Source organism: Urocampus carinirostris, chromosome 12 (assembly GCF_059441175.1).
Source record: "Urocampus carinirostris isolate Australia breed hairy pipefish chromosome 12, RoL_Ucar_1.0, whole genome shotgun sequence".
In the NCBI taxonomy this organism is placed as follows: Eukaryota; Metazoa; Chordata; class Actinopteri; order Syngnathiformes; family Syngnathidae; genus Urocampus; species Urocampus carinirostris.
The window spans coordinates 30,102,001-30,113,315 of NC_142360.1; the positions used below are offsets into that span (position 1 = coordinate 30,102,001).

The 11,315-nt window shown below is 38.3% G+C and overlaps 1 protein-coding gene across 1 annotated transcript; it reads left to right on the plus strand.

Annotated features, from left to right (window-relative positions):
- Positions 1 to 604: 604 nt before the first annotated feature.
- Positions 605 to 4,173, plus strand: dpt (dermatopontin; the record flags this gene model as incomplete). Its single annotated transcript, XM_088350226.1, is given in 5 exon segments — positions 605 to 672; positions 3,519 to 3,644; positions 3,802 to 3,887; positions 3,890 to 3,908; positions 3,992 to 4,173. Coding segments are annotated over 5 exon segments (366 nt in total), but the record flags the coding sequence as incomplete, so codon positions are not given.
- Between the last annotated feature and the right edge of the window lie 7,142 nt (positions 4,174 to 11,315).

Here is an 11,315-nt window from a genome sequence, read left to right on the forward strand (position 1 = left end):
ATAAAAAGGGCTCAGGGGAGGACTTTTAAAACAAATTGGAACTTTCTTATCTTGAGTATTTTTGCAAGGTTCTCTCCTGTTCTCTTTCAAGTTCAAATTTCTTGGATGTCTTCGCTCCCTTTTTTGAGTGTCTAATCAATTAAACTTATCTTTGGTCTTTTAAGCCTGTTTGCTCCATTCAGAGTCCAGAATGGTATAAATTTATCAATAATATTTTGTGGTTACAATTCATTCTTACGAGCTATGACAATGAATATTTGAATATATAATGTATAAAAACTGAAGTAGTGTCTTGCACCTAATTATTTCAAATTAAACTTTCACTACCTTGACTTAAAACCTAGAATGATGTATACAGAAAAAAATAGGTGTAGATTATGTAAGCATAAGTGCATGCATGCAGGCTGCAGCAAGGGAATGATTGGAAATGTTATACCAGATAAATTCAATAAACTCGTTAGTTAAATCATCTCCCATCAACATCATCATTCGTCTTTTTTCCCACAGGAATGAACAGCAACGATAGAGCACTAAGTGGTGTGTGTGTGTGTGTGTGTGTGTGTGTGTGTGTGTGTGTGTGTTCGTGTCTGTGTGTGTGATACTATCTGTGGAAAACAGAGGCTTTCAGCGAATATGGAAGCTTTCTGTGACTGACCTTTTTGCCCCTTTTAGGTAATTAGCTTGATGAAGAGTGAGGCATGGTATTGATATTGACTCAAATGGCTCTGCAAGGCATGGTACAATGAGCATGGTACTGTATTATCATTTTATCTCATGCAAGATCAGTTTTTGAAGCTGACCAAATGTATGTCATATTTTTTGATTGACTCCTGAAGAACAGGTATTCAAATGTTTCACCTTAATTGTATTGCTCTAACAGAATGAAAATGCACAAAATACCTGAAAAGAATCTGAAATTTGAATATCCAGCCTGAATTTGCCTACCAATGAGGCATCCCCCATATTGCTACCAATAACAAAGCCCGTTGACTAATTTACTAATCTCCCAACAACCACTAACTGGCCTGTGGTATAGTGTCCAGTTGTTGTCCTCAGCTCCTAAACATTAATTTCACTTGTTTCTTTCCATTAAGATTTTTTCCTGGTTTTCAGACTAAAGAGGAACACATGGCTTATTGGAAACAGGTGACCAATGACACGCTACGTAGCCAAACGAAGAATGACAACAGTAAAGAGAATAGCATTGGAATTCAAAGGAATTGTTTTATTTTGCATAAACAGATTAGATCACTTCTCTTTTGAATACAAATGTTTGATGGTAAAATCATAACAAGTGCATTAAAAAAAACGGAGAGAGTTTACCCTCAACGTACATTATTGGCTGTAATTAAATGCATATTTGGATGAAATGGTATTATTAGGTTAAAATACCGCCAGCCATCCTAATCATAACAGGTTTTTTTAAGGTTGGCTTGTATCACGTTGTAAACTGAACTAGGTAAAAGCAGTTCATAATCAGTTGGAGTGTTTTTTTTTTGTGCACAGCAAAATGTAATTTGGAACAACTTTTAATATCAAGATAGATGTTTGCAAGGTCCAGTCGTCTTACATCATTTGTTTCACTGTCATGATTTGTCAATTGCCCTCACCTGCGCTCATTCTTTCAGCCCCAGCTGCCACTCGTTCCCTAATTAGTCATCCTCCTATATAAGCACGTCATTCTCGTTCATTCCTGGTCAGTCCGTCAGCGAACTTCAGCACATGCAAGGCAAGCACTTTTGGCACCCGTTTTGATCCTGACCTGTTTCCTGTATCGATCCCTGATCCAAGTTCCGTTCTCCTATCTCTGCTACCCGTATCCTGCCTGATTCCGTTTCCTGTATGGATCTCTATCCAAGCTCCGTTCTCCTGTCCTGACTACCCATATCCTGCCTGATTCTGTTTCCTGTATCAATCCCCGATCCAAGCTCCGTTCTCCTGTCCCGGCTACCCGTATCCTGCCTGATTCCGTTTCCTGTATCGATCCCCGATCAAAGCTCCGCACTTCTGTCCCAGCTACCCGTATCCTGCCTGATTCTATTTTCTGTATTCATCCCCGATCCCTGGCATACCGCTCATCCCGGCTACCCCACTTGTTTCGTTGTCCGACCACGCTCTGTTCTCCCGTCCCGGCTGCCCCACTTGTTCCTATCTCCAACCACGCTTTGTTCGCGAGGGCTTCCTGCTCCTCCTGCCCAGCAAGCACCAGATCGTTGTCTTTTTCCTCTTGACCTGACTTCCCCGATCCCTTAATAAAGCATTGTGTGAAACATTACGCATTTGTGTCCCCTGCTTGTACCGGTCGTGCCATTGAGTCCTGTGTCCGTTCTGGTCTGTGACAGAACTGCAACATAATGAAATGAAATGAAATGATCTGCATTTCTATAGCGCTTTTCAAGTCAATGACTTCCCAAAGCGCTTTACATTGTGCTTCACATTTCCCAATAGCGGCCGTGATCTGTGCAGCCATGTAATGCTGCTTATTGGGGGTATTTAGGGTTCAGTGTCTTACCCAAGGACACTTCGACATGTATCACGGACAAGCCGGGATTCGAACTGGGATCCCTTAATCCTAAAACGATCGCTTTACCTCCTGAGCTACTGCCGCCCCATAGACACCACAACATTGCAAAGTAGGGACGGAATTGCCTTAGGCAGTTTTACTTGCACTTTATTGAGCCAAAGAACATATTTTGTAATGTAAAAATATATCTAACATGATCATCAATAAAAAAAAAAAAAATATATATATATATATATATACTGTATATTTGAAAAGTATAAAAGCTAAAATACTGATAGAATAATCTCAGTATACCTGTTGTAGGAAGTTGAAATATGTTTGGACAAAGATAACTACGTAGTATAAATATAAACGCCACCAGACTAATTTAAACTAAAAGTAGGGTAGAGACGAAACATTAGAAATGTCACTAGTTGCGCAACAACCTAAATAAACCCACAGAATAAAGCACTTTGCCTGGTCACAAATGAAACGTCGTAAAATTGACTTTCATAAAGCGCAAAAGCAGGGGTCTCCAACCTTTTTCGATCCAGGAGCTACTTTTTGTTACTAATTTGTGCAAAAAGGCACACATTCTGATATGGGTTTCTTTAATAACAACTTACCCTGTTTTACTATGTTGGAACTATGTTATTACTAGGTTAATAGTTGGGAGTAGTGTTAAATACACTCAGTAAACCACTAAAATAATCATTTTACTAGAAGATCACAATGACCCAGACCTGGTGAGCTATTTTGAAAATAGGTCTTGAGCACCGCGTTAGAGACCCCACAACATATGACAAGACTGTTTGAATAAACGAGAGTGGGATATTCCACTGGGGTATTTAATAGACCTTGTTGTCATAGTAAATGTCAGGCTCCTCCCTGGATATCGGACATTTCCAAGGAGTTTCAGAGAATTACACACGGAACTCATTGTTACCTTACAACATTTTGGTACTGACGATCTACAGGATTTTCCATTGACTTGATACTACTGCATATCTTGCAGGACTTCCAAATGTACTCGAAACGGCCTGGTGGCAGGCGTGCAGAGCAAGTATTTTGAGAGCGCCTTGGACAGAGAATGGCAATTTTACTACTGGTACTATGAACGCAAATGTCCATACTACTGCATGTATGTATGAACAAAAGTCATAAGTGGAAACTCAAATTCAAGGACTTTGGTGTTTAGAGTTTTTCTCTCGGCACTGTATTTTATTTGTGTGCACAGGAGTCTGTGTAATCGTCATTTGAATAAGTTCCAGGACTGTATGTGTTACTTTTCACTGCAGGAAGACAAATGACATTCCTGGACAACATCACGAGGAGGCTGAGTTAGTGGTTCCAAGCTATGGTTACTTCATCCGGGGAGTTCAAACATTTTTAGCGGAGTTCTAAGGTTAGTTTACAACAGATCTCCGAACTTCTTGGTTTTATGTTGTCCTGAAAGATTGACAACGTTCTCTTCATATTTGCCCGCAGTGATCACAAGTGGAAGTACATCTTATGTAGGATGACTGACTTCGACTGTGAATTCGAGAACTTGTAGATGTATCTGAGAACAATTTTTGACCCATATAATTTATGTTTATCTGCATGCTACAGGAATAAATGCACATACAATCTGTAAACCTTTTGAACAATTATAATTTAGTTCTGATGAGTTACAGAAAAATCCTTTCTTGTAGGTTAGGCAAGTGTGCACATATTTCTTTATTACCACAAAATAAAACAATCAATGTGTTGTCATTTCATTGTGTGATATTCTCATGACTGTGTTATGTAATGTGCTTTTACATTCTGTCATCATAGAATACAATCAGTCCAAACTGTCATATCTCCTAGTGGGTTTCACTCTTGCTCTATTAAGTTCAGTTCACCTGATAAGATTTGAATGCTTAAAACCCTAAAGTTGATCCCTCTGACTGATAATTCTGTTTTGTGAGACATAGTCCCTTTAGCATAGCGGTCACCAACCTTTAAGAAGCTGAGAGCTACATTTTGTTACTGATCAGCGCAAAGGGTGACCAGTTTGATATACATTTCTAAAATACCAATTTACCGTGTTTTTACTATAGTGTTACTGTTTTACGATTATGTTATCACCAGGTTGCAATTATTTGAAGTAGAATTTAAGTGACTCAAGTCTTTAAGCACCACAGTCCCTAATATTTTGACCTTTTCCAGCTCCAACATAGTTCATTTAAAAGATCAGCTCACCACTCATCTCTGCAAAACCCAATACGGTAGTTTTGATTCAAATCATTGGTGCGATAAACAGACGCATAGCCCTGCTGAAAAATCTGTAAATTAGACCGATAAATACCTGATTTAGGCTAAGTCTAACTTAATCTGGCTGTCAGTCTTGAACCTGTAATTGAAATGCAGAGATCATTGCCTTCCTGAGTATGTGTCGGGCAATGGAGCCACCAGTGTCGAAGGGAGGAAGGAACCTTAGTAAAAGCCAAAATGGAGTCTCAAACTTGATTTATCTTGAAGTAGCTGTCTGCATACATTTGCAATCTTTTTTTCTGGGCCAATCCCATTCTTCACTTCTACTAGGAAGACCACTAAACATATCCAAATGAGCTGTAAGATTTTGACTACTTTGTGAAGTCAAAGCCTAAAAGATAAAGGACTCAAAAAAGAAAGAATGTTGTAGCTTCTTTAAGATGATGTTATAGGGTAACTAACACCCATTGTGTGAGACATTGAATTTCCTCTAGCTCTGGCTGCTTTTCCCAGTTGGACCAGAAAACAGGCAACCTTCAAGACAAGCCAGCAACTCTGTGACTCAGAAAGCATCGAAAGAGGAATATCCTGATCTAAAGTTTTGCAGTGAAGACATTAAATCATTCCAAAAGCCAGCTGATTGACACTCAGTTCTGACCAAGGCCGAGGTTATCAAAAATTAGATGAGCTGCAAAGACTATTCTGAGTCCAGAACCTGTATGAACCATAGAACAGAAGCCTGAAGAGAGATAGTCGCCCAGAAAAAAGAAGTTAGCCTTTGTTGGATTCATCATTCATCTCACTTTCTATAGACAGGACTGGTGGCTTTGTTGACCAGCTTAGTTCCAAAGTGCAGTTAACGCAGTAATCTGAAGGAATTAATAGACTGAATGGGCCCTCTTGAAGGAAAGTGCTGGGGTCTGGGCCAGCTGCTTTTCAGGACTGTTTGTTTACGGCAGCTGCCGTCTCAGGGCTGGGGGCCAAACGTCGCTACATTAGGCCATCCACCAAGCCACACGCAGACTCACGGCAAGCCACATGCATGCCACGGCCCAGCTTGGGCCCAGCAGTCCCTTTAGAGAACCTAGTTCTTTTAGACGATCAATCTTTGACTTTGTGCTCTGTGACTAGCAAACATTGGTCCGCATGGTGTGAGGGTGTGAGGGGAGGGTTGTTTGGACGGACCCAAGTGGGTCAGCGCCATGTGGCTTCAAATCCCCTCCGCCTGCCCCCTGGGCCTGCCTGTTTATTTTTGGGATCCTCCAGCCACGACAAAAACAGCTGTTTCGTTTTTGATTTTTTTTTTCACGCGCGACAACAATCGCAGCAGGGTAGCCCAGAATCATTAGCCACTACATACTTTTTTTTTTTTTATTGCAACGCTTAAAGAAAAACTTATGCTAAAATTGCTTGTACACAAAATTATTATTGTTGAAATACTGGAATTTGTTTAAAAGTAATTCAAGTCATTCAATAAAGCCTTAGCCTTGTGTATTAATAAGCATCTCCTAGTGGTAAACAAATACCTTATTCATTAAAAACAACAACATTGATTTGAATAATTAGCATAAACATTTGAAACATTTTTTCTTTGTCTTTGATTGAAATATTTAGGTAATTGCAATAATGTGCCATCTAGTGGTCAAATATTACACATTGGGGCTTTAAGTAATGACTATCATAAGGATTCTAATGTTGTCTCCTTTTCCAAAATACAGTTTTGAATTAAACATTACTATTTATATAATATTAAGCAGTGAATCGTCTTTAAACGGGCAGGGGGCATAGTTTAGAGCAGGGTTTCCAAAATGGTGCCCCCTAAGGACAGCTGAGGTGCCAGTGGACCTGTTCTGAAATTAGCTCATCAGTGCTGGGTCATTGTGATTTTCCAATATATTTTTTTTTGTGGTTGACTGAGTCTACATACATGCAAAAAGTAACCTAGTAATAATACAGGAACAACATAGTAATTTTTGATAAGTTGTTATTTTAAAAATAAGTATCAAACTTAGTGGCATTTGCGCTAATTAATAATAAAAAGTAGCTCTCAGCTTAAAAAAGGGTGGAGACCCAGGGTCTAGAGACTCTTCATTGTTTAAAATAAACAATATTGATTAAAATAATAAGCAAAAATGTTTTCACTATTTTTTTAAACATTCATTTTAAAAAATCCCTTAAGTTTGATAAATTTGCATATGTTTCACATAACATGAGTCTCATAACAAACAGTTGACATAACTTTCGGCCATCTTATTTCTACGGGTACCCAAAAACCTAAAAAAGGCTGGGCAAAAAAGTAAGGAGTAGAATTGTGCGATTTGGTCTCATTGAGTCTCTGTAGTTTGTATTATTCCTTGTGCTTTTTGGACTATACAGCGTCATCCAGAGGTCAAATATCACACACTAACCCTCGTTTTAAGGAATTTTTCTTTTAAGTGAGACATCACACGCCATTTAGCTACTCTTAGTTAGTTACTTCGTTAGATGTTTTTTTCCCAGTAAGTTACAGAGTCAAGTTTATTGTGCAGATCAATTGATGTATTTGTTTTTCCCCCCTTTGGTAAAGTCCACTTGCATGGGGCCAAGAAAGTCATGTTTTGTTTTCAATCCAGTCCTTTTAGAGCTGTACAGACGCTGCCCGACCTACGAACAGTTCCGGACGATCGTTCGTCAGCTGAATTTGTTCTTAAGTTGCTTCAGTGCCATATTTTGTGTGTTTAAAGTTTATACAAGTATGTTTTAGGCTTGTGTTAGTAACCTTGTTTTGTAGTAAAAAATAATCATTTCATTAAATAATATGCTCTTTAAATATAAATAAAGTTAGGTTAAACTTACTTTTGGGAACTGTGCTTCAATAGTTAGGCGACCTCCTCCTGTGTGGTAAAAAGTGGCCGGAAAAAAGCGATCCAACCATTTTCTCAACAGCATCAAGCTTCGATATTCCAATTTCATTTCAAGAGAAACGGCTCGCCCCTTTTTTACACTTCCCAGCAACCGTATTGAATGGATGCACGAGATATTAAACGATAAAAATGGCTATAAGTTCTTAGCGCGCTAGCGATACAGTACACGTTGTTATGATAACACAACAACCAGGAAGTCGGGGTGGATGCTGGGTGACCTCTCACAGCGCCACGCAGCGGAAAGAAGATCTACAGTACCGTCCTCTACTCGGAAAAAGGTGCACACAATTCAAAATTTAACTTACAGCAATGTCCGGATACTTTTCAACATCCCGAAATTTTTTTGTATCTAACGTTTGGGGAAGTCCAATGGTCGTAAGTAGGGGAGCGTCTGTACTTTTAAGAATATTTAGAGACACGAGGAAACACTACATTAGATAACTGGCTAGCAAATTTGCATGAGCTAAGAGACAAATGACCTTGGTACAATAAGCACTGAAGATAAAATTGGGCAATTTATGTATATTTGTGGGATAACTATTGTCAAGTTCCTCACCCTTCATGTTGTGCAACACACAAACACAGACACATTTGTCGAAAGTACATTTAGGGTTAAATAAAATATTTTGTGTCCTGGATTTTCAAAGTGACTCTGAAGGAGCAGAGAGGACTCTTGTATTGCTGCAAATGACATTAGCGTCGGACTGCAAAGGATGTTAGAGACAAGGAGCCACTCCACCTTTATTAACCGTCTCCCTGCACACTTGTAAGCTAGCAAACACACACAAGCTGGCACACGTTCCTATTCCTGTCCCTCCCTTATATCCCACGCACTCCATTGTGATTCTCCGTGACGTTAAATGTTCCTCTGCGACGTGTCTTAGCACGTGGACAAGACCATTTTGAGTAACAGCTTCAGATGACCTCCGCCAAGGACAAATATGTCATTTGCCTCATTGATGCATTAGACTGAAATATTCCATTCCTATTCGTGGCAATATCATGTTTAGTGCCACACATTGCAGGACACTCACTTCTGAACACGAGAATGATCTAAAGCAGTGTTTCTTAACCTTTTTTTGAGCCAATGTACACTTTTTGTTCAGAAAAAAAATAATCTTGATACACACCATTTGTCGAAAGCGTTTAAAAAATTCAATTCTGCACCAGTTTTATGTGTTTATTTGTTAAGGCTTAAATTATCATGTTGCCTAAATTCACAGTGGCTCAGCAGGTTATACATTTCAGTTAATACTTTTACTATATTTGTAACCTGTTTTTCAAGTTTTACTGTATTTTTACCTTGTTTTTATGGACAATTTACCACAATAAAACTTAAAATGACCACAAATCATCTGCCAGTGGAGCTTTTCTTTTTACTTTATCATGTATTATTCTTTTTTTTTTTTTTTCAGTGAAATCCTTAACAGCTTGATCAAACAAAATAACCTTGATCTTCTCGTAAGCAAATAGTTGGTATAATTTTTTTTTAAAATAATATGCTGCCCCCTATTGATATGGATGAATGTTACAGTTATTAGGCTGATCACTGGAGGAAATCAAAGATACTAAATAGTGGCATGCTTTTTTTTGTAAAGCTATAATCTGGCAATTTCATGCATAACAACAGACAGGTTCTCACTAGTGAAAATACTGTAAAAAAAATGTATTCTAAACTCCAGTGGAAATCCCTTTGTGTATTCATGTTAACCAATAGACTATCAAACTAACCATCACCTAGGGACAGAAAGATTAAGTTTGTTGTTTTGTTTCTAATTAGCGCAAAGGGTACTTATTTTGCTATCCATTTTTAAAATATCAACTTAGCTAGATGGCTAGTTAAATAGCTAAAAAACTAAAAGGGAGCTAGATAGCTGGCTAAAAGAGTAAAACACCATCTAAAATGCCAGATTGAAAGTTTAAAAAAAGAAAAAGCTAGCTAGCTAGATAAACACGCCAAAATCTAGCCTTATAATTGCAAAAAAAAGGAAAATGTTGGCTAGATAGCATGCAAAAAGAGTAAAACGCTAGCTAGATAGCTTGCTAAATTGCTAAAAAGATAGGAAGCAAGCTAGCTACAAATCTAAAAACAAAGCCAGACAGCTAGCTTAAAAAAACTACACATTTTTTGCTCTTTAAGTTTATAAAACCCGTGAATTGGAATTGTTGTAAATAGTTTGTTCGCCTTTAAAATGAATCAATAAAAAGATTACTCACTAAAATATTTTAACACACAAATAGATTGTAATTCCACTCTTTTAATTAATGGCTTAAAATATTTATCAGTACTTTTTTTGTCCATGAAGCCTCTGAACTAAAAAAACAATTAATTATGTTATTACTATGTTTTTACTATGTCATTGCTAGGTCATTTATTAAAAGTGGTGTTAAATAGACTCAGTCAACCCATAAAAAATATATGTTACTAGAAAATCATGATGACCCAGCATTGGTGAGCTATTTTCAGAACAGGTCCTATTCGGAACGCGATCTCCAGGCACCTCAACTGTCCTTGAGGGGCACCCTGGTGCCCATGGCCACCACGTTGGATACCGCAGTGACATGAAATCTTTCTAGTCAACTGCTACCGCTTGACCAGTATCGACGTGAATAACAAAAAGCGAAGTTCCTGTTTTTTGGTGAAGGTAATAACGGGAGTAACCCATCAGCGGCATGATTTCAGACAGCGGCACATGCTTGACGGTGCGAGAAGAGCTTTTGTTTTGTGCGCGCACAATACTGTCAAAGCTCCCAGATTAACAGCAGTACATCGCTTTCACGCTGGTTGCCTTCACCTTTCACCCCTCCGCCGCCGACTCATCCCGCTTTTCATGCCGACGCCGCACTTGTTGACGAGCTATTGGCCAACAAACTTCAACATTCTAGTTGCAAAACCGCAATTAAAGAAGCTCTCGTTTATAGAATGTCACTCATAATATTCAGAAAATAATTATTAATTTGTGCGGTTTTGAGTCACTTGAAACAATTAGCTGTCCTATTTGTTAACTATTGTTGTAAATTACAGTTTTTGGTACTGAGGTGCTAATGCCTTACCTACAATGGTGCACGAGGAATTTGACTTCCGACACAAACAGTGCCATACTAGTTAACTTTTACGTTTTCCGTGTACAGTGGTACCTGTACTTATGAATTTAAATTGTTCTGGGAGTAGCATTGTAACCTTAAAACTATGTAAGTAGAGACATTTTGTATATAAATTGACTAATCAGTTCCAAGCCCTGCAACAGTACAGTATGATATTTTTTAATAAATCATAAAAAAAGCATCAGAACATGTTAAAATGTGATTGCCACACTATACACTTAAAACGAGAAGCACATCATGTAAAAAAATGAAGTATAAAGAAAATAATAAAAATATTTATTTACCCTTTTGCCTCCCGTTTATTATTTCACCCTGGGGGGTGGCGGTTTAAGGGTTATTGTTCTATCTTCTTTATAGTAGCTTTGTAACCTGCTTTTTCCGGCTTTTGACAATCCCTCGGAAATGCGCGAGGCAGAAGTAGTGATAGCCTGACTTGTCAAACTGGGGGGTGATTCCTTTACACAAATTCTGAGACTTCATGGATTTTGTTAAAATGTCTTTAATTTGAACTGATTGAATGATGGCTGTGTCTTGCCAGAAACCCTCCTCCTTGTCTTTGAACTCTG